The 26,295-nt window shown below is 54.7% G+C and overlaps 1 protein-coding gene and 1 pseudogene across 6 annotated transcripts; one reads left to right on the top strand and one right to left on the bottom strand.

The window, feature by feature from the left end:
- Positions 1-1,300: 1,300 nt before the first annotated feature.
- Positions 1,301-25,960, top strand: PRSS21 (serine protease 21). Of its 6 annotated transcripts, XM_037989954.2 has the most exons (8): positions 10,672-12,357; positions 12,453-12,479; positions 12,820-12,985; positions 13,712-14,004; positions 15,984-16,138; positions 24,034-24,112; positions 24,311-24,413; positions 25,370-25,960. In XM_037989954.2, the coding sequence occupies exons 1-8, from the start codon at positions 12,294-12,296 to the stop codon at positions 25,710-25,712; spliced, it is 1,230 nt and encodes a 409-aa protein (XP_037845882.1). In that variant the 5' UTR covers positions 10,672-12,293; the 3' UTR covers positions 25,713-25,960. The 6 variants fall into 6 exon arrangements, with proteins under 6 accessions (XP_072871179.1, XP_072871180.1, XP_007981165.1 ...); XM_073015079.1 differs by lacking the exons at positions 24,034-24,112; positions 24,311-24,413; positions 25,370-25,960 and adding an exon at positions 16,395-16,502 and having other exon boundaries at positions 1,310-12,357; positions 16,010-16,138; XM_007982974.3 differs by lacking the exons at positions 24,034-24,112; positions 24,311-24,413; positions 25,370-25,960 and adding an exon at positions 16,395-23,943 and having other exon boundaries at positions 5,942-12,357.
- Positions 17,658-23,653, bottom strand: LOC119621207 (uncharacterized; annotated as a pseudogene).
- Positions 25,961-26,295: the final 335 nt, after the last annotated feature.

Below are 26,295 nucleotides of genomic sequence, written 5' to 3'. Positions count from 1 at the left end.
GGGGGAGGGGGGTATGTCTTCCCCCTGCCTTGAGGTTCCTGACCCCAGCATCAGCTTGGCCAAGGAACCAGTCCAACAAGGTAGATGCTGCAGGCTCCCTGAAATGGGAAAGCGATCTGCATTTTGCCAAGATCCAAAAATGCTGTGAGCACAAGAAGGTGCGAGAAGCTCTGGCCTAGACAGCCCCTGATCTCATCCCCACCCCACAGCCTCTGTGCCTTTGAAAATGCATCCACTCGAAGCAAACTTTCCCTGCTCACTGTTAGCCTCGGGAGGAAGGCTGTAGAGGGGTCCTGGTTCCTCACACCATGGAGGGTGGTCAGTCACAGGTGGTTCGTGCCTACAACATCCTCCCACCCTTCAGGACCACATCACTCACCAGTGGGTGGCTGACCTATTAGCAAGTGGAATTGCCAGTCCTGCCAAATTGTAGAGGGAGTGTCATGATCCAGTGGACGTGCTATCCCCCTATCCCATGCATGTGTTGGGGTCAGGTGAGGCTCTTCATGCTGAGGAGACCTGGCCTGTCCACATAGAAGAAGATCGAGACTGGAAAAGGGTGGGCAGATTCCAAGATAGGACTGGAGTGGATATAGCTGGTTCTGAGGGACAGGAATTGAGTCCAGCGACGCCCTTTCTAAGTTTGAGGGTGTTCTGCAAGTGAGCAGGTCCATGCAAACCTATTCTCAAAGGCCAAGGGAGCCAACAGGCCAAACAAAGAGGCTGACAAATCCAGTGTCTAAGAAACAAACATTTAATAAGACATTACAAACTGAAGTGATGTCTTGGTTGTCCATGAGATGGTGGATCTCCATACCTGCCCTGCAGAAAATATTCTTTATATCACAAGAATTTTTTTTTTTTTTTTTTTTTTGTAAAACAAGTGCAATTGGTTATGCCTCAGACATTCTAGCAAAATCTTGACCACCGGGGTGGTGAGAGAGGCATCTTTCTGAGGAGTTTTCTGTGTGACAGGGACCACTTGGTATGCCTGAGTGAAACATGGTCATCATGGGGTTTTCACTTCAAGACGGTGTCACTCTTGCCATACAAAAGGCTGTTTTCCTATAGGTCTGGGGACATTCCAGTAAAGTTGAACAAGTGAAGTAGAGATGGACTTTTTTTTTTTGAGACAGAGTCTCGCACTGTTGCCTGGGCTGGAGTGCAATGGCGCTATCTTGGCTCACTGCAACCTCCACCTCCCGGTTCACGTGATTCTCCTGCCTCAGCCAAGTAGCTGGGATTACAGGTGCACACCACCACACCCAGCTAATTTTTTTGTATTTTTTTTTTTTTTTTTTGGTAGAGACAGGGTTTCCCTATGTTGGCCAGACTGGTCTGGAACTGCTGACCTCGTGATCCTCTCACCTTAGCCTCCCAAAGTGCTGGGATTACAGGCGTGAGCCACTGTGCCTGGCCTAGAGATGGAGTTTGGCCAGAGGGAATGACTTCAGAGATAAAAGGCGATGTCCACATCCCAGAGTGGCCCATTGTGGGTGACAGCAGGGCCCCAGGGTTCCATTGCCATATGCTGGCGAGGCAAGAGGAAAGGTAGAGACTGAGAGTGGAACTGGGATTGGAGGAGCCAACTGGAAGGAGAGTCAGCTGGAGCACCTTGGGGTGGGGTGGCTGCCTGTGAAAGAAGCAGAGGTCTGGGGGAATGTGGGGAATGGGCAGGCAGGTTTGGACTTTGGGTAGGAAATCCACATGGGTTGGGGGACAGTCAGAGTCCAGAGGACTCAGAGCTCTTGCTACCATGGCCAAGCCCTGTTGAGATGCTGGCATCTGCCCTGCCCAGAACCGCACTCCCCACAGGCCATGGGAGACAGAGGCTACACCTCCAGGCATCAAATGAATAGACACCATTTGATAGGTGTGATGGGCAGGGGGCGATCTGGAGAATTCGGGGGTGTCTTAGTGAATTCTTACATTGCTTTAAAGGAATACCTGAGGCTGGGTAATTTATACAGTAAAGGGGCTTATTTGGCTCATGATTTGATTCTCCTGCCTCAGCCTCCACAGTGACTGGGATTACAGGCACGTGCCACCATGCCTGGATAATTTTTTGTATTTAGTAGAGACGGGGTTTCACCATGTTGATCAGGCTGGTCTTGAACTGCCGACCTCAGGTGATCCACCCCCCTTGGCCTCCCAAAGTACAGCTGTGAGCCACTGCACCCAGCCTTATTTAGTTTTCTTAAGATCATTATTTTGAATTTATTTCTGACAGTTCACTGATTTCCTTTTCCATTAGGGTCTGTTACTAGACAGTTATGTTCCTTTGGTGCCAAATTTTCTTGCTCCTTCATGTTTCCTGTGTCCTTGCACTGATGTCTGTACATCTGGTGGAACAATCGCCTCTTCCAAAGTTTCTAGAGTGGCTTTCGTAGAGATAGACTTTTACCTGCAGTTGGGTCATAGTGTGCTGGTTGGAAATGGTGTGGCGACCGTGTTTCCAGATAGGTGCAGTGATATGGTCTCCGTGCAGCTCTTCAGCTGTGTTGAGCATCAGCAATAACTGTGGGTGCCTCGAGGCCCAGGCTGTAGAGATTTGTGGCAGTGGTTGTTAATGTCCTTGATGTCAAAGGGTTTTGGGATCCTCCTATTCTTATTTTCCCCACAATGGGGATATGCAGCCAAATGGCACTTTTTGGTGTCAAGTTTGATATGGCCTACAAGAAGATGCAGTGGCACTGGCTTTCATTTGCAGGTGCTTGGAGTAGATGTGGAGCTGGGGTCCTAGGCTCAGGGCCTGGCGTACAAATTGGGGCAAGGCCTGGGTCATTGGGTGCAGGTTTACTCTCTGTGGCAGGGTTGAATGTGCATTGCCCACAGAGCCAGGATCTGTACCTCTGATGCACTCCCTAGCAGGTCATGCCCAGGGGGCTGGGTTGTAGCTGTGATTCTACCCTGTGGGACAGGGCAGAGCAGTGGCCCAACTCCGGGGAAGATGTGGTGTTCTTCAGGTTTAAACCTGGGGATCAGGGTATGGCTGCCACTCTGGGACCTGAGCCAGTAGGGCTCAGCGTAACTCAGAGTTCAGGGGCTCAGCATAACTCAGGGTTCAGGGGCTCAACATAACTCAGGGTTCAGGGGCTCAGCATAACTCAGGGTTTAGGGGCTCAGCGCTACTCAGGGTTCAGGGGCTGAGGCTCCATGCAGTAGCGACTCTAAGCCCCTAGATGGTGGGGCTTGGCAGTATCCCAGACTTCATGAGGCTAGATACAGTGGCAGAATAGCAGAGCACAGCTGTCATTTCCGCCCTGTTGGGGAGGGAGGTGGCAGGAAACAGCACATCGCAGGGGAAGGCAGGGAGCAGCCCAGGGAGACTCCACTTTCCAGGGAGAGGGCTATCTCCGCAGCTCCATCTCTAGGAGGCTAATCCGACTCCAGGGAGGCAAGGTGCTGGAGCTGGCCCATAGGGCAGTGTCTCAGCTCAGCCACTGCTCTGTTTCCCTGGGATGCGAGCTACTACATCAGGTCATCCCCGGGATTCACAGCTGCTCAGCTCAGCCAGGGCAGTGATCTCCTAGGGGAAGTGGACTGCTTTAGCTTAGGCCTGGGGAATGTGACTATTCTGCGTAGCCCCAGCACCGTTTCCTGGAATGCAGCACGCTTCTCTAACTTCTGCTCTGAGCAGCCGAGGTGCTGTTTTCCTGGGAGGCAGATTGTGGCTTCACCTCTGGCCTGAGCGGAGAAGCGGGAAGGTTAGGTGGAGCACCTCTACCTCTGCTTGGCCCCAGGAGCAAGGGCGTGACCGCTGCTCACGGCTCAGTTGTGGGGTATAAAGCCACCAGGCTGAGGTGGTTCAGTGGTGGCTTAGTCTCAGGGATGAAGGGCAACTGTGGCTACTCAATCCCAGGGCAAGATATGCTCTGGCCGTAGTTCCAGTTCAACAATGGCACAGTGCGGTAGCCACATGACACAGGAAATGGGCTCACTGTGGACTCCTCTGCAGGGAGCTCAGCTGTGTGGCCTCAGGCAGCCCCCTTGCCTGGGCTTAGTGCCTGTGAAGACAGGGGACGCCAGTGGTGACGGCTGTAGGTGTCCAAGGTGCTTGTGGGGCTCCTGGGATCCCCTTGCTGACCTCCTTGCCTCATTCCCAGCTGATCCTGGTTGGGGATTGGGGTGCAGGCCCAGTTCTTCATGCGGCCATCCTGAGTTTCTCTGCTCGCCAGGTTTCTGTTACTCCTCTAAAGCACTCTGGTGCTCTTCCTCAGTTATTTTCATTAAAAGTTAATTGTTGGCCGGGCGTGGTGGCTCACGCCTATAATCCCAGCACTTTGGGAGGCCGAGGCAGGCAGATCACGAGGTCAAGAGATCGAGATCATCCTGGCCAACCTGGTGAAACCCCATCTCTACTAAAAAATACAAAAAAAAAAAATTAGCCAGATGCGGTGGTGGGCGCCTGTAGTCCCAGCTACACGGGAGGCTGAGGCAGGAGAATGGTGTGAACCCGGGAGGCAGAGCTTGCAGTGAGTGGAGATTACGCCACTGCACCCCAGCCTGGGCGACAGAGTGAGACTCCGTCTCAAAAAAAAAAAAAAAAGAAGAAAAGAAAAAAAATTAGCCAGGCATGTTGGCAGGCGCCTGTAATCCCAGATACTTGGGAGGGTAAGGCAGGAGAATCGCTTGAACTCGGGAGGCGGAGGTTGCAGTGAGCTGAGATCGCGCCATTCCACTCCATCCTGGGCAAAAAGAGCGAAACTCTGTCTCAAAAAAGAAAAGAAAAGTAAAGAAAAACGAAAGTTAATTGTGTATTCATTGTTTTGGCTGTCTTAGTGAGGGGGAGGAGGACAAGAGAACTAGGGGGGCCGCACGGGTGGCCCGCACCTATAATTCCAACACTTTGGGAGACCAGGGCAGGAAGATCACTGGAGGCCAGGAGTTCAAGACCAGCCTGGACAACATTTTGCTCTACAAAAAATTTAAAATAAAAATGGTCCGGGCACGGTGGCTCATGCCTGTAATCTCAGCACTTTGGGAGGCCGAGGTGGGAAGATCATGAGGTCAGGAGTTTGAGACCAGCCTGGCCAACATAGTGAAACTCCGTCTCTACTAAAAATACAAAAATTAGCTGGGCATGGTGGCGCACGCCTATAATCCCAGCTACTTGGGAGGCTGAGGCAGGAGAATCACTTGAACCCGAGAGGCAGAGGCTGCAGCGAGACGAGATCGCCCCACTGCACTCCAGCCCAGGCAACAGTGTGAAACTTCGTCTCAAAAAGAAAATAAAAATAATAAAAATAAAATAACAAAACAATAAAAATGTAGCTGGGTGTGGTGGCTCACACCTGTGGTCACAGCTACTTGGGAGGATGAGGTAAGACGATTACATTGAGCCTGGGAGACTGAGGCTGCAGAGAGCCAAGATCTCACCACTGTACTGTGTCAAAAAAAAATATTAAAGAAAGAAAGACGAAAGAAAGAAAGAAAGAAAGAAAAAGAAAGAAAGAAAGAAAGAAAGAAAGAAAGAAAGAAAGAAAGAAAGAAAGAAAGAAAGAGAAAGAAAGAAAGAAAGAGAGAGAAAGGGAAAGAAAGAAAGAGAGGGAGGAAGGAAATTGTGACACATACTACAATCTGGATGAGCCATGAAGACGCTGTGCGCAGGTGAAATAAGCCAGTTACAAAAGAAGAACACTGTATGATTTCACAAATATGAAGTACTTAGAGGAGCCAAAAGCATAGAGACAGAAAGTAAAACAGAAGTTGCCAGAGACTGATGGGGCAGGAGCAGAGTCTCACTTTAGTCTTGGCACCTGGCTCTGGTTGTGACACCTGCACCGTCTCCCTGGAGGGGCTGGTCAGAGCTGGGCTTCCACTGACTGATGTGCCAAGGTGAGGACCCCACAGTACCTCTGCTCCCACCCCTCTGCTCCCACCCCTCTGCTCCCACCCCTCTGCTCCCACCCCTCTGCACCACCCCTCTGCTCCCACCCCTCTGCTCCCACCCCCTGCACCACCCCTCTGCACCACCTGTCCAGCACTCCTCTGACTTTCAGGGGCAGCAAGGGCCAGGCACGGGCAGTGGGCAGCTGAGCCCGTCTCAGGGGGAGCCTCCTTCAGGGAGGTGGAGGTGGAAGAGGCCAAGCCGTTGGCCAGCACAGCTCTCAGAGGGAGGAGCTTGGAGGTGGCACAAAGCGGGCTGTGTTCTCACCCTAGCCCAGCCTGAGGGTGCCTTTTCATGGTTTGTTTTGTTTTGTTTGAGACAGACTCTCGCCCTGTGGCCCAGGCTGGAGTGCAAGGGTGTGATCTCGGCTCATCGCAACCTCTGCCTCCCGGGTTCAAATGATTCTCCTGCCTCAGCCTCCAGAGTAGCTGGAATTACAGGCACCCACCACCATGCCCAGCTATTTTTTTGTATTTTTAGTAGAGACAGGGTTTCACCATGTTGGCAAGGCTGGTCTCGAACTCCTGAACTTATGATCCACCCACCTTGGCCTCCCAAAGTGCTGGGATTATAGGCATGACCCACCATGCCCGACCTGCCTTTCCATGTTTTGCTGGCAGTTCAGAGGCCTTCTTTCTAACTCCAGGCTGACAGGGTTTGGCGCCCAGAAGGAGAGTCGTCTGGGCCAGGACTCCAGAAGCACCAGCTGGGATTGTGGGGACTTGGAGGAAGAGACAGTGCACACTGGAGGGGATGTTCAGATGGCGCGAACACAGGCATCACACATGCTTGTTCACACATGTGCACCCAGACACACAGGCCCACCCAGACTCTCCTGCACGCGGGGGGCATGCACACACGACACCCCTCTTCACCTGCATGCCTGACCTGGGGAAGAAGCCCACCTGGTGGGAGGCACCCCTCTCCCACTCTCCATCTGCCCTGGCCCAAGTGCTGGCCCTGAGCCCGCGTACAGGGAGACTCAACACAGGCCCTTTGTCCCTTGGGATCAGGGCTCCCAAGAGAGGGATTTACTGAGCATTTATTCCTGCCCCGGGCACACCCAGTCCTCATTCTGCCAGGAGAGGGGAACAATGAGGCCTTCTCCTGCCTGCAGAGGTGGCCCCAGGCCGGCTGGCCCTTGTGTGTCAGGAGTTGGGTTAGGGCCACAAGTCCCTGGCCTCCCTGCCCTTCAGGTGTGGGACTTGGGAAGACCCCTCTGTGGCTCTGCAGCCTGAGGCACAGCAGACAAGAGGGTCTCCATCTGTAGCTCATGCAGCAGCCAGGACCTCCCTGCAGCCCCTGGGCCAGGCTCATCCTCTGCGGGAAGCCCCCAGCCTCACCGGAGGCAAGAACCTGAGTCCCTGGCTCAGATCTCTGGGTAGGACTGATCTGACTGAGACCCTGGGCAAAACCAGGAGCTGACATCTCCTAGGGCCTCAGCGGATCCCTGGGGCTCAGGAACCAGAGGGAAGGTCCTGCTGGCTGGGGGAGGGGCCGCATCAGAAGCCCAGGGGTCTTTGTCCCAACCCCAGCAGGGCGACACCGGGCTGTGCCTGTGACTTGTCCTTGAGCGGCTGCTGCTGGAGAAGGAGGCCCTGAGGGAAGGCACTGCAGCCTTGTGCTCCTGAAACCCGAAGCTCCCGCACGCCTGCCTGCGCCCTCACTGAGTTCCTGTTGGTACCACACTCTGTGCTAAGCGTTTTATCTGCACTTTCCCCAGAGAAACTCAATATTTTCATTGGAAAACCAGGACACATAAAGACACATTTTGCCTAATCTTTCATATAATTCACCTTCCACTAGTGTTGAAAATAGAATGCACTATTCCCAAGTTTCAAGTTGATGGAGGCGGGATTCCCGGGTTCTGGTTTCTGCAGCCTGCCCTGGTGCATGTGTTGCTCCTTGGCGTCTGGGTCAGCTCATGCTGCTGTAACACAAATCCCACGCCATAGGGGGCTGGTAGACGATAGACGTTTGTTTCTCACAGTTCTGGAGGCTGGAAGTCCAGGATCAAAGTGCTGAGCGATGCGGCTGCTGGTGAGGGTTCCTTTCTGGCGTGCAGACCTCCATCTTCTCACCGTGTCCTCTTATTTGGGGAGGGGTGAAGAAGAGAGTCCTGGTCTCCTTTTCTTATAAGGGCCCTAACCCATCGCTGGGGGTCCTGTGCTCATGGCCTCATCTCAACCTCATCACCTTCAAAGGTCCTACCTCTGACACATATGCTTAGAGCTTAGAGCTTCCACATATGAACTTTTGGGGACAAAGACAGCCCATAGCACCTGGTTAGCATCCCTCTGAATCTCTCCTGAGGCAGGCACGTGCTTAGAAACTGGGGCTTGCCCCACTCCCCTGACCTCCCCTCCTGGGGGCCAGGAAGTGCCTCACAGGGGCCCACCCTGTCCACCTCCGTGGCTGTGCTCCAGCTGACTTGCTCGGGCCCTGTCCTGTGAATGGAGGAAGGATGTCGGGCTCAGCCTTCGCACCTGCCCCGGTAGATTCCGTGATAAGTGACCTGAGCAGCCTGGCCCGGCGCTACACTCCCGCCCTGTTCCTGACTGCACCTCACGCAGCCACTCTCAGCCTCGGTTTCTCTGTCAATAAACAGGCCCCAGCACACCCCAGCGCCTGAGGCTGTTGGGAGGGAGGAGCGAGACAATGTTTGTGGCCGCCAGCCGTCTGCTGGGGAAACTAGTCCGTGTTATTGAGGTGATATGGTTTGGCTGTGTCCTCGCCCAAATCTCATCTTGAATTGTAGTTCCCATCATTCCCACATGTTGTGGGAGGGACCTGGTGAGAGGTAATTCAATCGTGAGCAGTGAGTTACCGCCATGCTGCTGTTCTCGTGATAGAGAGTGAATTCTCACAACATCTGCTGGTTTTATACAGAGATGTTCCCCGTTTTGCCTGGCACTTCTCCTTACTGCCACCATGTGAAGAAGGACGTGTTTGCTTCCCTTTCTGCCGTGATAGTAAGTTTCCTGAGGCCTCCCCAGCCATGCTGAACTGTGAGTCAATTAAACCTCTTTCCTTTATAAAATACCTACCCTCAGTTATGTCTTTATTAGCAGCGTGAGAATGGACTGATACATGAGGACCAGCCCGGACGAGGCCCTCGATGGTGTCAGGCACTAGAACAGCCTCAAACTGGTTTGAGTCAGTTGCTCATCTCCTTTGCAGGAGTGGTTGAGCCCTCCCTGGGAGGATGCAGAGGGAGTAGCCCTGTGGGTGCGTCACTGGTCCGGGAGGCCAGTTCCTGACTGCGGCCCCCACCGTGAGCCATGTGGAGGGCCTGGAATTTTTGAGACTCGAGGATGGACGGTCCAGACAGACCAAGATGGCGGAAGCTGAGGATGGGCCCTGAGGAGCTGTCCTCCAAGGACAAAGCCAACAGACATTTCCCCTACATTTACCACCCAAATTCAGACATATTGGAGAGTAAAAGGTGACAGCGACACCCATGCACTCCCTGCCTCTCCAGTCCTCAGCATTCTCCTGTGTGGGTGTCACTACATTTGCCCATGTCCCGGACCCTCCGTCCACCCATCGCTTCATCTTCTTTCCTCAGACATATCAGGTGCTGACCTCAGTTCACTTCCCCTCAGACACGTCTGCATGCGTGTCATTAACCAGACTGTCGTAGGGTTGGGCTTCTCTCATTTTGAAGCGTAATTTGCATACAATGAAATCACAAATTTGGAAGTGTATATTCACAGGTTTTATTATTTATTTATTTATTTATTTTGAGATGAACTCTTTGTCGCCCAGGCTGGAGTGCAGTGGTGTAATCTCGGCTCTCTGCAAGCTCCGCCTCCTGGTTCAAGCGATTCTCCTGCCTCAGCCTCCTGAGTAGCTGGAATTACAGGCACCAGTCACCATACCCAACTAATTTGTGTGTTTTTAGTAGAGACGGCGTTTCACCATGTTGGGCAGGCTGGTCTCAAACTCCTGACCTCAAGGGGCCCACCCGCCTCGGCCTCCCAAACTGGTGAGAATTGTAGGTGTGAGCCACCATGCCCGGCCTATTCACAGGTTTTAAAACATTATTTTTTATTGTGATAAAATACACATAACATGAAACCACTTTAACCATTTTATTTTTTAATTTTTTGAGACAGAGTCTCGCTCTGTCGCCCAGGCTGGAGTGCAGTGATGCTATCTCGGCTCACTGCAACCTCCACCTCCCAGGTTCAAGAGATTCTCCTGCCTCAGCCTCCCGAGTAGCTGGGATTACAGCACCCACCAGCACCACCAGCTAATTTTTGTATTTTTAGTAGAGATGGGGTTTCACCATATTGGCCAGGCTGGTCTCGAACTCCTGAGCTTGTGATCTGCCCGTCTCAGCCTCCCAAAGTGCTGGGATTACAGGTGAGAGCCACAGCGCCCGGCCCACTTTAACCATTTTAAATGTCTAGTTCAGCAGAAAGTCATCCATTACTTAACAAGAAGTATACCTTCTGACAAAAGCGTGGCTAGGTGATGTCAACATTGCAGGAACATCACAGAGTGCACTTCCACATACCTATGTGGCATAGCCTGCTACACCCAGGGTAGGCGGTCTAGCCTATTACTCTTAGACTACAAAGCTACAGAGCTTGTTACCATACTAAACACTGTAGGCAACTCTAACACAATAATACGTATTTGTGTATCTAAACATAGAAAAGTACAATCGAAATATGGTATTATAATCTTATGGAACCACTGTTGTGTACCTGTGTGGTCAATCACTGAGCAAAACCTCATTATGTGGCATGTAATTGTACATTCCCATTTTCACTGATCCGTTCATTGATCAATGGATTCTTGGGTTGCTTTCATGTCAGCTACTGTGAATAATCCTGCTATGAATGTGGGTATACAAATATCTCTTGAAGGCCGGGCATGGTGGCTCACACCTTCACCCTGGCACTTTGGGAGGCCGCGGAGGGCAGATCACCTGAGGTCAGAAGTTCAAGACCAGCCTGGCCAACACGGCGAAACCTCATCTCTACTAAACATACAAAAATTAGCCGAGCATGGTGGTGGGTGCCTCTAATCCCAGCTACTCTGGAGGCCGAGACAGGAGAATCACTTGGACCCAGGAGGCAGAAGTTGCAGTGAGCCAAGATCGCGCCACTGCACTCCAGCCCGAGCGACAGAGCAAGACACCATCTCAAAAACAAACAAACCCCCAAAACTAAACCCTCCCAAAAAAACAAAAACCAATATATCTTGAAGACCTTCCTTTCAGTTCTTTTGGCTGTATACTCAGAAGTGGAATTGCAGCCGGGTACGGTGGCTCATACCTGTAATCCCAGCACTTTGAGAGGCGGAGGGGGTGGATCACCTGAGATCAGGAGTTGGAAACCAGCCTGGTTAACATGGCGAAACCCCGTCTCTACTAAAAATACAAAAATGAGCCAGGTGTACTGGTATGTGTCTGTAACCCCAGCTACTTAGGAGGCTGAGGCAGGAGAATCGCTTGAACCTGGGAGGTGGAGGTTGCAGTGAGCTGGGATCACACCAGTGCACTCCAGACTGGGCGACAACAGCGAAATTCCATCTCAAAAAAAAAAAAAAGAAAAAAAATTGTTTCAGAGGAGTGAAGAAAGCCCAGTGGGAGCCCACAGTGGGGATGGCCTGGGTAGAGACTTGGCAGGATCCCCATTCTGGGTGGAACCGGCCCAGGAGCACTGTTTTCCCAAGAAAGTCTCATGGGCCGGGCGCAGTGGCTCAAGCCTGTAATCCTAGCACTTTGGGAGGCTGACATGGGTGGATCACGAGGTCAGAAGATCGAGACCATCCTGTCTAACACAGTGAAACCCCGTCTCTACTAAAAATACAAAAAAACTACTTGGGCATGGTGGCGGGCGCCTGTAGTCCCAGCTACTTGGGAGGCTGAGGCAGGAGAATGGCGTGAACCCGGGAGGCGGAGCTTGCAGTGAGCTGAGATCCAGCCACTGCACTCCAGTCTGGGCGACAGAGCGAGACTCCCTCTCAAAAGAAAAAAAAAGAAAGTCTCATGAAGGACCAGCCATGCTGCCAGGCCCCACCCGGCCCTCAGGGGCCCCCGGCTTTAAGGGGACTCCTGGCTCAGGGCCAGGCCCTTGGTGCTGGAGGAGGTGGTAGGTGGAGGACACCGGGCACCAAGTGGGCAGCCAGGACCTCTGGGCTGCAGACAAGAAAGGGACTGTGGGGTCCACCGGGTCTGGGCCACATCAAGGAGTGTGGTTGAAGATTCACCCTAGGAGCTGAAAGCCAGGGCGCTACCAGGTCTGAGAGTCCCCAAACAGCTCTTGGGCCCAGGAGTGTGAAGCTGGGAGTAGAGGGCAGAGCTCCCACCCCGCCCCGCCCCCAGGGGGCGCCCCGGGCCCGGCGCGAGAGGAGGCAGAGGAGGCACCAGGCCACTGGAGAGGAGGCCATGGGCGCGCGCGGGGCGCTGCTGCTGGCGCTGCTGCTGGCGCTGGCGGGACTCGGGAAGCCGGGTGAGCTCGGGGCGCTGCTGGCGGGACGGGGACAGGGGGCGATGGGGAGGACGGGAGGTGGAGGCCGCGGGGAGCTCACTTCTTGTCTCCTGCAGAGTCAGACGAGGCGGATCTGTCGTCAGGTAGGGCGCCCAGGATGCGCGATGTCCGCCAGGGCCGTTGGGCCGAGGTGCACGGGGGCGGGGGGAGGGGAGGGGGGCCTCTACTGCTCTCTCGGCCCCGCCCCCGGGATCGAGAACTCTGTTGGTGTGGAAGGTAACTAAAGGGCGCTGGAGGGGGATGGGCAGGCCCTGCAGAGCACGTGGGAGGGTCTCCAGTGTCACCTACTTCCTGCTGTACACACGCGAGGGGACACTGGGTGGGCAAAAACGTGGTTTCCTGGCTGGGTTGAAGGGGAGAAAGGGAGAGGTCGGGCTTGGAGGGCTGCCTCCCGCGGCTCAGCAGTTCCTCTGACCATCCGAGGACCATGCGGCCAACGGGTCATCATGAGGCGCATCGTGGGTGGACAGGACGCTGAACTCGGGCGTTGGCCATGGCAGGGGAGCCTGCGCCTGTGGGATTCCCACGTGTGCGGAGCGAGTCTGCTGAGCCATCGCTGGGCGCTCACGGCAGCGCACTGCTTTGAAGAGTGAGTGGGGTGCGAACTGAGGGGTGTGGGGACGGGCAGGAGCAGGGCTGGAGGGAGTGCCACCTAACTTTACCTATGGTCTGATGCCACACTTGGGCGTGAATGTGGTGCGTGGATGCCGCCTGGTGTTCTACTGAGCCCCCGGCTCTGCTGCAGCCGGTTACACCCACTCCAGTTCTTACACCCACTCCAGTTCCTTTTGGGTCTCCTGGAGGGAACCCTGTTCAGGTTCTTCCAGAATGTTCTTCCAGAACATTTCCACACACTTTTGGGTATTCTCTCCCTTTTTCTTTTAACCCAAAGTTCACCACCATCCATCCCACCCTCATCTCCCCTCCTGGTGGACGTGCAGTACAGTGTGAAGCGCTGAACCAAGGCAAGCACGCCCGGGACACTGTGTGGACTCCATCCTGCCAAGCCCACATTGCCGTGGTGCATCTGCCCATTCCTCCTTGGGCTGCATGGGGGTGCCCCTGGAGGCCTTGGCTTAATGCAAGGGTCCTTGGGACAGCTCTGGGAGATGACAAGACCCCACCCTCCTGCTCCAGGAGCAGGTCCTAGGACTTTGGTTGTGATATCTCTGGGCTCTTTCATTTCTACAGGGGACCCTGGGTGTTAGCAAGTAGTAGCAACGCCACAGTCTCCCCTCCTGGACTGGGCCCCAGTTGTGCTCAGGCAGCCAGCCCTCCGTCCAGGGCCCCTGATTGCTCTCTTCTCTTCTACCAGAGAGAGTGACCTTAGTGATCCCTCTGGGTGGACGATCCAGTTTGGCCAGCTGACTTCCATGCCATCCTTCTGGAGCCTGCAGGCCTACTACACCCGTTACTTCGTGTCTAATATCTATCTGAGCCCTCGCTACCTGGGGAATTCACCCTATGACATTGCCTTGGTGAAGCTGTCTGCACCTGTCACCTACACTAACCACATCCAGCCCATCTGTCTCCAGGCTTCCACATTTGAGTTTCAGAACCGGACAGACTGCTGGGTGACCGGCTGGGGGAACATCAAAGAGGATGAGGGTGAGGCTGGGGACAGGCGGGTCAGGGAGGAACTGTCTTTGTTCACCTGTTCCCCTACACAGGCACAATAGCCCCTTGCTTGGTCTGGGAGTGCAGACTACGCCCCTCTTGTGCGCAGTCTCTCCTCACCTGCCAGGGCAGGGACCAAACACCCAGTCTCTCTCTTCCAGGGGCTGTGGGGGCCAGAAGGAGAGTGTGAGAGGGAGGCCAGCTTGGTGCAGGCCTGTGGGTGGTGGGGTGGTGGAGGGGTTCTGGAGGGCTTGGCGACATAAACGTCAGACTTGAATTTATTGCTGCATCTTTCCACCTCCCCCGGTGCTCACCAATGCCCCAGGCATCAGGCTCCCGGGCTGCCTCTCCAAGCCTCTTGCACCCACCCTAGCTCTGGCCGATTCTCCTGCAGCACTGAGCCCATTCCTCTCCCCATAAATTTTCAAGCCATGCTCAACCGCAGCTCCCACGGAAACCCCTCTGGGGATTCTCTGGTGGGCCTGCCCTGGCACTTGCATGTCCCCCAACACACATGCCCTGAAAGAAGTGGGCCCAGCATCTGCAGGAGCCCTGGGGCCGGCAGCCCCCGACTGGGTGTGTTCTCTGTATCAGGAATCCCCTTCCCTCTGCTCCCCTGTCTGGCCTGTCCCTGCATCATCCCACAACAGTAGTAACAATAACAAACGTGGTTCCTTGAGCACACGCAGTGTGCCTGGCACTGTTCTAGGCATGGGGACTCAGCAGTGAGGCAGGTGCGGCCTCTCCTCCTCCTGGAGCTCACCTAGGAATGAAGTTGGTAACGTTTTTATACCCATTTTACAGATGAGAAAACTGAGAGGGTTATGGAAATTGCCAAGAACTGATAAATGGAGAAGTCAGGGCCCCTTGCCTTAGAGAGGGTAAGGGATGTCCCCAGGTCACACCCCGGCAGTTGGAAGCGGGAATGGGAAACTCAGCACTGGAGCCGCCTCCCTCTAGAGGAGGGATCCTTTCCCTTCCCTGAGAAGGGCCCCTGCTGCAAAGATGAGTGGGTGTGAGCCGGGGGCACGGCCAGGCTGCCTCTGCCACCCTCTCTCCCCAGCCCAGAGTGGACAGGTCACACCAACCCCAGGCTGCACCTCAACTCACAGTGTAGGGGTGGCGGGGGCAGGCACTTCTGGAGCCCCCTGCCTGGTATGCACCTTTGCTCTGCCCTGCACTGACTGGGAGGCCTTGGGCAAATCTGTTCATCTCACGGTGCCTCAGTTTCCTCCCCTGTGAAACAGGGTAATGATGGTTCCACATCACAGGCTAGTTCCCAGGTTGTTAGTCCCAAGGGCTTAGGAGAGGCCCTGCTGATGGGAAGCGCTGCCTGCAGGTTGGGCCTTGTTGTCTTTTGTCATCCTCTGCAGCACAAGGTGCTGGCTGGGACTCTGAGGCAGGAATTGGACAGGTGTGGGTTCCTGTCAGGCTCTGAGACTTCCCCAGTGCCTTGCCGGGGGTCAGCAGGGTGATATCCCCCTGACTCTCCTTATCTGGGAGTGGGTCCTGATGACTGCTGCCTCCCAGGGGTACTAGGGGGGCCCTAAGAGTGCCGCAACAAGCTTGTGCCCAGGCCCTGAAAGCGCCCAGCTGCTACTGAGGCCAGGGCTGCAGTCTGGCTTTGGGTACTCATCTTAACACCATCTCAGCTGTCTTCGCCCCCGCCCCCCGCCTGCTCCTTTTTGCTAAGGAATCTCTCCGTGGGTGCAGGCAGGGCCATTGTTGCCATTCTACAGATAGGGAAAGTGAGGCTGGGGGAGCTCTGACAGCCTGTCTCTCGCTGGGGCCTTCTTGATGCTGTTGAGGGCCTCTGCTGTGCTGGGGTCTGGGCTGGAGCTGGGGGTAATGGAGATGAACCTGCCAGGCACAGTGGGTGCCCTAGGACCCCCACCCCCATAGCCTATGCCATCCCTCCCTAGAGGGGCCTCAAGTTGGTGTGTCTCTCTTTCCCTCTATCGTCCGCACAGAACTGCCATCTCCCTACACCCTCCAGGAAGTTCAGGTTGCCATCATAAACAACTCTATGTGCAACTACCTCTTCTTCAAGTACAGTTTCCGCACGGACATCTTTGGAGACATGGTTTGTGCTGGCGATGCCCAAGGCGAGAAGGATTCCTGCTTCGTGAGTGTCCCTGCCACCACTCCCAGCCCAGGAAAGCAACCTGTGTCCCTGTGCCTTATTTGACCCTCATGCCAACCGCGGGAGGTGGAGACTGTTGCCCCACTCTGCAGATGCAGAAACGGAGGCTTGGCCGCTGCCAGGGGGAGGAGGAGGATGTGCACCCAGTCTACCCAGCCCCACAGCCCTTCCTGCTCTCGGCTTCTCCCCTGCCCCACTCACTCCACCCCAGGCTGACCTCAGCCCCGCTGCTCCCCAGGGTGACTCAGGTGGACCCTTGGCCTGTAACAAGAATGGACTGTGGTATCAGATCGGAGTCGTGAGCTGGGGAGTGGGCTGTGGTCGGCCCAATCGGCCCGGTGTCTACACCAATGTCAGCTACCACTTCGGGTGGATCCAGAAGCTGATGGCCCAGAGTGGCATGTCCCAGCCAGACCCCTCCTGGCTGCTGCTCTTTCTCCCTCTTCTCTGGGCTCTCCCACTCCTGGGGCCAGCCTGAGCCTACGCAAGCCCGTGCAGGCTGGGGCCACTGCTAAGTCAGGCCCTGGTTCTCTTCTGTCTTGTTTGGTAATAAATACATTCCAGTTGATGGCTTGCAGAGTATTCCTCAAATGCAGTGGCTTCATGGACAGCTCATTCTCTCTTGTGCAGCAGGCCTGTCTGTGCCCCTGGCTCACACCCACATCTGTTCTGTTTTGATCAGAAAGAGAATTGTGTGTTGCCCAGGCTGGTCTTGAACTCCTAGGCTGATCTCGATCCTCCTGCCTCACCCTCCTGAGTAGCTGAAATTAGACGCATATCATGCCCTGCAATGGAACAAGAGTAGTTCCAGGGTGCCAGGAGCTGAGAAGCCTGGAGTGGGGGTGTGTGCATTGGAGGAAATGATCCTGACATCCCTCACCCCCTAAGGATCCAGCACAGAAACGCCAGACATCCTGATCTTACCATGGTTCCCCCAAGGCTGACCTAGGACCAGGACATGGGTGCAGGTAGTTTATCTGGGAGGTGATTGCAGGAAGTGGGGAAACTGAGGCAGGGAAGGAGGGAACGCTGATGAGCTTGCACAAACACGGAGGGTGCCATTCTAGGCAACTGGTTCAATCCTGTGGGGGCCTCAGCATTGGCCCACTGAGGACAAGGACACCAGGGTGGGCTTTTCTCTCTTGACCATGCCCCCCACCATGTTGAGAGTAATCCTGGGGCATAGGATGCCTCAGAGCTGGCGCAGCCCTGAGGTGAGGCTCTGGGCACCCAGGGATTAGGCAATAATGCTTCCCCTTGTGGGACTCCAGCTGGCTCCGTGTTTGAAGATCATGGTCCTCCCTTAGCTATGTTTTTATTTTTTTATTTTTATTTTTTCAGTTTATTGCATAAAGGAATTACACTAGTCCAAGTTAAAAGCAGACCCCAAATGGTTACATTAGACAAACTGTGAGGTTTTTAAACTTGTAACAAGGGAAAGAAGGGAAATTCTACTCATTACGAGGAAATCCTCACTTAAGTTTCAGTGAGCCACAAGTAGTTAAAATCCTTGAACCATCAGCCGATCGTCCTTAGCCAGTCCTACCTCTACAAGGCACTGGTCATCCTGTAGCTGAATGGCTTCTCTGTATTCTGGATGCTCAGTTACCGTCCCATTGCAGGCAAATTTCCTCTTAAATGCCTTCACTAGTTGCTTTTTATTGTAATCGTTAGTGATCCCTTGGACAGGACTAAGGGTTTTCCTGTCGTTTCTCTGCTGAATTCTTGCATGGATCTAATCCTCAGTGCCTGCAGGGAGCAGGTCATTACTCTTACTTACATCAGCAAAGGGGTGGAAAGAGTGGAGATTCTGGATAGTGGACGTACAAGATGATTCCTTTTCCTCGGTGGAAATGGCCTGTGGAAGGCAGTGGCATGGCAGGAGAAAGCAGTGTGAGGGGGACAGAGTGTGGGGGAGTGAGAGGATTCGAAGAGGGGGCTGCTAAGTCCTTGGCTGTGGCTCAGTGACTGAGGCTGGAGGTGCTTTCAAATCAAGGGACAGAGTACACCTGAGCTACTTCGGATCTTTTATGGCCCTCCTGGTGATATAGGAGTTAAGAAGAGATTATTTAGGCAGATAGCGAGGGGAAAGAAGTTCTTGGTATGGTTTTCTTCTTTCTTTCTTTTTCTTTTTTTTTTTTTTTTTGAAATGGAATTTTGCTCTTGTCCAGGCTGGAGTGCAGTCGTGAGATCTCGATTCACCGCAACCTCCACCTCCCAAGTTCAAGCAATTCTTCTGCCTCAGGCTCCTGAGTAGCTGGGATTACAGGCATGTGCCACCACGCCCGGCTAATTTTGTATTTTTAGTAGAGACGGGGTTTCTCCATGTTGTTCAGGCTGGTCTCGAACTCCCAACCTCAGGTGATCTGACCCCCTTGGCCTCCCAAAGTGCTGAGATTATAGACGTGAGCCACCGTGCCTGGGCAGGTTTTCTTTCTAATGAAAAGCAGCCCCCAAGTTATTTTCTTTTCTAACAAAGAGCAGCTTGTAAAATCGAGCTGCAGATATAGACAAGCAAGCTAGAAGCTTGCATGGGTGAATGCTAGCAGCTGTGTCGTAGGAAAAGGCTAACTGGGGACTAGGCACGTCCAGCATGGTGGCTCCATCTTCCTCTTTCCTTGTCAATTACATGCACAGTAAGGAGCAGGCAACGTGGCGCTGGCCAAGTAGAGACCTTATTTGCATAATAAGAGATTAGGGTGGGGTGACCAGCTTCCCCACACGCTATGTAAACGTCACACCTTGTCCAGCCAATCTTTGGGCCCTATGTAAATCAGGCACCGCGTCCTCAAGCCTGTCTATAAAACCCTGTGCACTCTGCTGCGGGCAAGAAGTCCCACTCAGGAACCCCTCTCCTTCACTGGAGACAGAACTGTTCTCCTTTCTCTTTCTTTCTTCTACTAAACCTCCATTGTTAATCTCACTCCACATGTGTCTGTGTCCTTGATTTCCTTGGCATGAGGCAACAAACCTCGGGTATTTACCCCAGACAATGACACTCGCTTCACTGGGGGTCTTTTGAGTTCCCCCAAAATTGTCTTTTAGGGCTAAATTATGAGACCGTGAGCCTAAAATTAAGCAATCTGAATGAGTGGCATACTTCATGTGTTTCTTGAAGTTCTAAGCGCATTCTGATTCAAAATTGCCTCTCCACAAGACACTGGCTCAAAGCGAGCTGAGATTCTTTCCTATCTGCAGCCTTCCTGTCCCATTTCTACACCTCTTCTTTATCCCTCTCTAAACTAAATTCTCTTTTCTCCAAACTCCTCAGTATTCTGGCATATTGACTATTTAAGTAAAGACACTTGAAAACGGCAGTTTTCAAAAAAATCATTTTGACCTTTGTGCTGTTTCTTTAAAGCAAAGGATGAAAAGTCCATGTAAAAGACTCTCCCTACACCAGAAGGAAAGGTAACACTCTACCTTCAAGGGTGAGAAATTGAGACCAAGAGAATCCTGCACAGACATTTAAAGAATAGCTCTTACATTCTAAGCCTCACATAATTTTGTCACATCTTCACAGTTAACAACTATTCTTTGTCCAACCAGTATAGTAGTAACTGACTCTAACTGCTTTACCCAAAATTTGGTTCTATCACTCAGTAAAGCTCCTCTTTGCCTTGCTCACCCTCCACTTGTCTGCGTACCTCGTTCTTCCTGGTCACAGGACAAGAACTCGGGACCCATGAAATGGCGAAGATAAAGGAGCTGTAACACAAACACGGCTGAACATGGCCCTTGCTCTCCACATTTCCGGTGAAGAGAAGGAGAGAAAAGCTGCAGTGTTTCAGGGGAGCCCAGACCTGGGAGCTCCCTGAGCCGGGTCTGTGTTTCCCTCTTTGGGGCTCTGTGGTTCCTTAGCTGGGTGTGGTAGTGTGGGCCTGTAGACCCAGCTACACTCAGAAGACTGAGGTGGAAGGAACCCAGGACTTCAAAGTTGCAGTGAGCTAGAATCATACCACTACACTGGCTCCCGTCTGGGTGCCAAAGCGAGACCCTATCTCTTTAAAAAAAAAAAAAAAAGAAAAAAACTATGCCAGGCACCGTGGTTCACGCCTGTAATCCCAGCACTTTGGGAGGCCGAGGCAGGCAGATCACAAGGTCAGGAGTTCGAGACCAGCCTGGCCAATATGATGAAACCGCATCTCTACTAAAAATAAAAAAATTAGCCAGGCGTGGTGGTGGGTGCCTGTAATCCCAGCTACTTGGAGGCAGAGGCAGAGGCAGGGGAATCACTTGAACGCGGGAGGTGGAGGTTACAGTGAGCCGAGATCGAGTCACTGCACTCCAGCCTGGGCAACAGAGACAGAGTTTGCCTCTAAAAAAAAAAAAAAAAAAAATGCTTAGTGCAGGTGTGGCACCAACGGGAACTCAGTGAGTGTGCTGCAGGCATGCGGGAGCTGTGGTTTCAGGAGCACAAGGCTGTAGTGCCTTCCCCCAGGGCCTCCTTCCCTCAGGGCCTCCTTCCCCCAGGGCCTCCTTCCCCAGCAGCAGCCGCTCAAGGGCAAGCCCACAGGCACAGCCCGTGTTGACCTGCTGGGGTTGGGGTAAAGGCCCCTGGGCTTCTGATCCTGCCCCTCCCCCAGGCAGCAGGACCTTCCCTCTGGTTCCTGAGTCCCAGGGAGCCGCCAAGGCCCTGGGAGGAGACAGCTCCTGACTTTGCTCAGAGTCTCAGTCAGGCCAGTCCTATCCGGAGATCCTAGCCAGGGACTCATGTTCCTGCCTCCAGTGAGGCTGGGGGCTTCCTGCAGAGGCTCAGCCTGGCCCCCAGGCCACAGGGAGGCCCCACCCACTGAGTGGGTGCAGATGGAGACCCTCTTGTCTGCTGTGCCTCAGGTTGCAGAGCCACAGAGGGGTCTTCCCAAGTCCCACACCTGGAGGGCAGGGAGGCCAGGGGCTTGTGGCCCTAACCCGACTCCTGACACACAAGGACCAGCCGGCCCGGGGCCACCTCTGCAGGCAGGAGAAGGCCTCATTGTTCCCCTCTCCTGGCAGAATGAGGACTGGGTGTGCCCGGGGCAGGAATAAATGCTCAGTAAATCCCTCTCTTGGGAGCCCTGATTCCAAGGGACAAAGGGCCTGTGTTGAGTCTCCCTGAGCGCAGGCTTAGGGCCAGCACTTGGGCCAGGGCAGATGGAGAGTGGGAAAGGGGTGCCTCCCACCAGGTGGGCTTCTTCCCCAGGTCAGGCATGCAGGTGAGGAGGAGTGTCGTGTGTGCATGCCCCCCGCGTGCAGGAGAGGCTGGGCGGTGTGTGTCTGGCTGCATGTGTATGCATGCATCTTCAAGTGCACGTGTGTGAAAGAGCATGTGTGATCCTCGTGTTCGCACCATCTTAACATCCCCTCCAGTGTGCACTGTCTCTTCCTCCAAGTCCCCACAATCCCAGCTGGTGCTTCTGGAGTCCTGGCCCAGATGACTCTCCTTCTGGGCGCCAAACCCTGTCAGCCTGGAGTTAGAAAGAAGGCCTCTGAACTGCCAGCAAAACATGGAAAGGCGCCCTCAGGCTGGGCTGGGGCAAGAACACAGCCCCTTTGTGCCACCTCTGAGCTCCTGCCTCCAAGAGCTGTGCTGGCCAAGGGCTTGGCCTCTTCCACCTCCACCTCCCTGAAGCAGGTTCCTCCTGAGAGGGGCTCCTCTTACCCTCCCCCAGCCTGGGCTCTGCTTCCCTCGAAATCAGAGGAGCGCTTGAGGGGGTGCAGAGGGGTGCAACTGGGGCCTCACCTTGAAACACTAGTCAGTAGAAACCCAGCCTCTCCAGGGAGATGGTGCAGGCGCCAGAGCAAGGGCCAGGTGCCAAGGCTAATGTGCTGCTCTGCTCCTGCCCCATCAGGGCTGGGGGGTCACGGGGAGCCCCCTTCCTGACTGTGCCATCCAGCACCATGTACAGGGCTATGGTGGTTCTTTGGGAATAGGTATTGACCAGGGGTGGGCGGACGTTTTGTGTGAAGGGCCAGATAGTAGAATTTTAGGTTCAGGGGCTGCAGGTCTCTGTCACAGCCATGTGAGCTTCTGTGCAAGCATGAAGGCAGCCACAGGCCACATGCCGATGAGCGCACGGTGGCTGTGGGCCAATGATGCTTGACTTATGAACTGGGGCATGGGAATTTCAAATAATTTTCATGGACCACAAGACATCGTTCTTTAGAATGTTTCCTAAGAATGTTAACATGTAGGAGACATTCTTTGCTCATTGGCTGGGCAGAGGTGCCCAGGTGGTGGTTGGCTGGGCCATATATCGCCACCCCTGGCGCAGGCCCTGGTTCAAGCCATTAAAGTCCCGCCCCTCTCGCAGCCCCTGCCCACCCTCATCCCGTTGAGACCAGCGTCCCCGTTCCTGGCGAGCCAGCACTTCCAGTCATTCTGTGCATGCGCAAAGCCCTTCTCCACACCCCTCTGCCTGGGAAGCATGTGGGGTCCAGACACATTGGTCTTCCACCCTGTTTCCCTGGGCGATGGGTGTGCAGTGGGAGCGTCCCCCACCCTCTCCACCCAAGTTTTCCAAAGCCAGGGATCCACCACCGGGGCTCTCGGCATCTCCAGGTGGACGCGTCTGTGATTTCTCAGCTTTTGCTCTTTCCAAAAATTAACGTTGTACAGTCTCCCCCAAGGCATAAAGTCTAAGGGTCAGGGAAACTGGCCCCGGGGGGAGGATCTCAGCTCCTCACAGCACCCTCAGGGGGAGGTTCTGCTGTTATCCACACAGAACAGAGGCCCAGAGAGGTGAAGCAAGTGCCTGCAGATCCCAGCCCCGCTACATAAGGAAGCCGGGCTGGACCCTCCTCTGGCTCCAGGGTCCTGTGTTGGTGATCACGGCTCTGTGGCTGTTCTGAGTGGTCACGGGCCCTGCGGAGCTTCAGTCCCTGGAACACACACAAAAGGTGTCCTGAGGACACGCATGGAACTGCGTTTGAGCTGCAATCTGTCCCTTGATTGCAGGGCATCTGACAGCCTTTATCTCTTCTCCCCTGATCCTTATCCGACACCCCACCTCTTCTGTAGACTCCAGCTCACTCCCAATGCCCTGGGTCCTTCAGGGTCCTTGGGATGAGACATCTCCAAACACCAGCCTGGGGGGTCGCCCTCCCCAGGCCCTCTGCCTCCCATCGTGGCAAGGACTGCTCCTTTGGTGTCCTTCCCTCCCATGATCTCTGAGCCCCTGAACACTGGCTCATACCCGCTCCACCCAGATGCAGCACAGAGGAGAAACCCAGGCAGCCTCCAAGGGCAGTGCCTTGAGGGCCAGTGCCTGGGGCACCTGTTGCACAGGGCACAGGACACAAAGGGCTGGGTGGTCCATTCAAGCTCTCTTGGGGCCCGCATCGAGCTCAGCCTGGGTCCTATGAAGTCTGCCAGGCACCAGCTGCTGCCTGAGTCTGAAGGAGGCCCTGACTCCAGGTCGCCCACAGTGGCAGTGGGTCCCACGGAGCTTTTGTGGACCCTTGACCTGTTACCCTCGGGTGGAAGCCAAGAAGCCAGCCTCTCCCCAACTCTGCCATCCAGGTCGGCACCAGTGTTGACTGAGAGAGCCCAGAGATGATTGTGAAGTGCCTGTCACTGTCCCCAGCTCTGTTTATGTAGGCTGCAGAGCCAAGACAGCAAATGCCACACGTCCGGGAGCCTCCCCAAGGCCGGCCCTGGGCCTTCCCCCAGGAAGAGCCCCACGGCCAGCTCCTTCCTGTCCCCTGGTGGCCCCTTGCTCCTTCCTTCTGGATGGGGGCCCAGAGGGCCCAGGAGAGTATAAAGGCGATGTGAAGGGTGCCCGACACAATCAGACACCCAGTCACAGGCGAGGTAAGGTGCTTGGCTCCACGGGTGGGGCCCAGCGAGGCCACACTGCCCTTGCTTTGGAGTCAGGAGGCCTCTCTTCTTCCCACAGAGCCCTGGGATGCGCCGGCCAGAGGCCATGCTGCTGCTGCTCACGCTTGCCCTCCTGGGGGGCCCCACCTGGGCAGGGAGTAAGTCGGTGGAGTCTGCCCTCAACTTCCCCTGCCTCCCTCCAGGAGAGCCAGGGCCTCACTTGGCCCTTGTCCCAGACTAACTCTGGTCACAGAACCATCCTGTCTGCCTGGAGGGACGGGGTCCCCTGTTCTGGCAGAGGTTGCCCCCATATCACTGCGTGGGGATTTTCTTCCCTTTTGTTCTCTTTTCTGCAGAGATGTACGGCCCTGGAGGAGGCAAGTATTTCACCACCACTGAAGATTACGACCATGAAATCACAGGGCTGCGGGTGTCTGTGGGTCTTCTCCTGGTGAAAAGGTGAGTGAGGCCATGTCCCCACCCATCCCACAGTTTCAGGAACTCAGGGCAGGCGGTAGGCACCTGTAGCCACTTTTCCCACGCATGCCTGGCTCCCAGTGATGCTTCATGGCTTGAGCAGAGGTCAGACCGTCCTCCCTACCTTCTCCCTTCAACCCAAGCTCAACTCAACCAAAAATGACCTCTCCGTCCCCATGCCTGATAGGAAATTCAGGGAAAAGTCTGTCCGATTACTGTCAAAGAAGACAGGAGGTAAGGGTCAGAGTGGACCACTGACTGAACATGAGTCAGCAGAAGTGTTAGAGGCAGAAATCCAGGACCATTTCCTTCATATCGAGGTGTCTCTGCTGGAGGTCTGGGATGGATTTTTGCCCTGCACTTAAGAGTTCTGGGATCCTGGGAGAGGGCAGAGAAGCCCAGCAGCAGAGGAGACTGTGTGAGCGTGGCGAGCCGGAGGGGTGCGTCCTAGGAGAGCAGCAGGGTGAGGGAGGGATCCAGATAAGCCCCGTCGGGGAAGTGCTTGCGAGTGTGGGAAGTCACCTGCCCCTCGGCCTGTGAGCTGCTCTGCTCAGAGTCACTAAGGCTGGGGAGGTCCAGGCTCATCCTGAGGCAGCTCATATGTGGGCCACAGTGACGGCAGCTGGTGCCTTCTGCAGTCATGTGGACCAGGCACTGCTCGGAGCTCTCCTCACCTGGACCTCAGTGACTCCTCCCAAAAATCACATCCACTTTGCAGATGGGGAAACTAAGTCCAAAGAGGCTGAGTAATGAGCTCAAGATCACAGGGCCTGAAAGTGGTAGAACCAGGGTTGGTGACCAGTGAGTTTGTGTCAGGGACCCGAATTCTGATGGCGCTGGACTCTCTGCATCCTGGGAAGGAGGGTGGGGGCGCTGAGGACCCGGGATGTGCTGGGCCATCCCAGATCTGGGCGTCCAAAGCTTTGCCTCTCCCTCAGTGTCCAGGTGAAACTTGGAGACACCTGGGACGTGAAACAGGGCGCCTCAGGTGGGAATATCCAGGAAGTCACCCTGCAGCCAGGCGAATACATCACAAAAGTCTTTGTCGCCTTCCAAGCTTTCCTCCGGGGTATGGTCCTGTACACCAGCAAGGACCGCACTTTCTATTTTGGGAAGCTCGATGGCCAGATCTTCTCTGCCTACCCCAGCCAAGAGGGGCAGGTGCTGGTGGGCATCTATGGCCAGTATGGACTCCTTGGCATCAAGAGCATTGGCTTTGAATGGAATTATCCACTAGAGGAGCCGACCACTGAACCGCCAGTTACTCTCACAAGCCCATGAAAGGCACCTGCGGGTCGCTAGGGTGGGGTACGGGGCCATCTGAGCTGGGGCCATCTGGGTGGTGGTGGCTGATGGTACTGGAGTAACTGAGTCGGGACGCTGAAACTGAATCCACCAATAAATAAAGCTTCTGCAGAATCAGTGCATCCAGGATTGGTCCTTGCATCTGGGGTACAACCAAACCCTCCCCTGCTCCTTGGAGACAAAGGCTGCAGTGCTGGAGCCCAGTGAACTGAGATGAGGGATAGGGCAAAGGTGACTCTGCCGAGGACAGAAAGAGAGCAGCCCCACCCCCTCAGGGGTGCTGTGGGTCTCTGTGCCAGTCCCACAACCTTTGAAGAGTCAGGCTTCAAGGCCACCACTCCCCACTGTCCCTCACCCCAGGCCCATCCAGCGGGCCTCTTCTGGCCACTCAGTCCCAGGCTTCTCTGAGTGTTCAAGGGGCCTCAGGGAAGCCACTCACTCATCCATTCACTCAGTAAATGTTTGCCAAGGCCTTGTCCTCACCAGGCTCTCCTGGCACTGGAGGGTATAAAGAAGAGGCCAGGTTTCAGCTGAGTGTGTATACACCGTGGTGGGGGCT

Source organism: Chlorocebus sabaeus, chromosome 5 (genome assembly GCF_047675955.1).
Source record: "Chlorocebus sabaeus isolate Y175 chromosome 5, mChlSab1.0.hap1, whole genome shotgun sequence".
NCBI classification, from domain to species: Eukaryota; Metazoa; Chordata; class Mammalia; order Primates; family Cercopithecidae; genus Chlorocebus; species Chlorocebus sabaeus.
The sequence above is the reverse complement of the archived record's forward strand: the minus strand, read 5'-3'. Positions and strand labels throughout refer to the sequence as shown.

What these genes read in the sequence shown, in the direction of transcription:
- PRSS21 (XM_037989954.2), top strand. Translation starts at nt 12,294, where the DNA reads ATGGGCGCGCGCGGGGCGCTGCTGCTGGCGCTGCTGCTGGCGCTGGCG. An exon ending in GGCGGGACTCGGGAAGCCGG is followed by an intron (nt 12,358 to 12,452) that starts GTGAGCTCGGGG and finishes TGTCTCCTGCAG; the next exon opens with AGTCAGACGAGGCGGATCTG. An exon ending in GGTCTTCTCCTGGTGAAAAG is followed by an intron (nt 24,414 to 25,369) that starts GTGAGTGAGGCC and finishes CCTCTCCCTCAG; the next exon opens with TGTCCAGGTGAAACTTGGAG.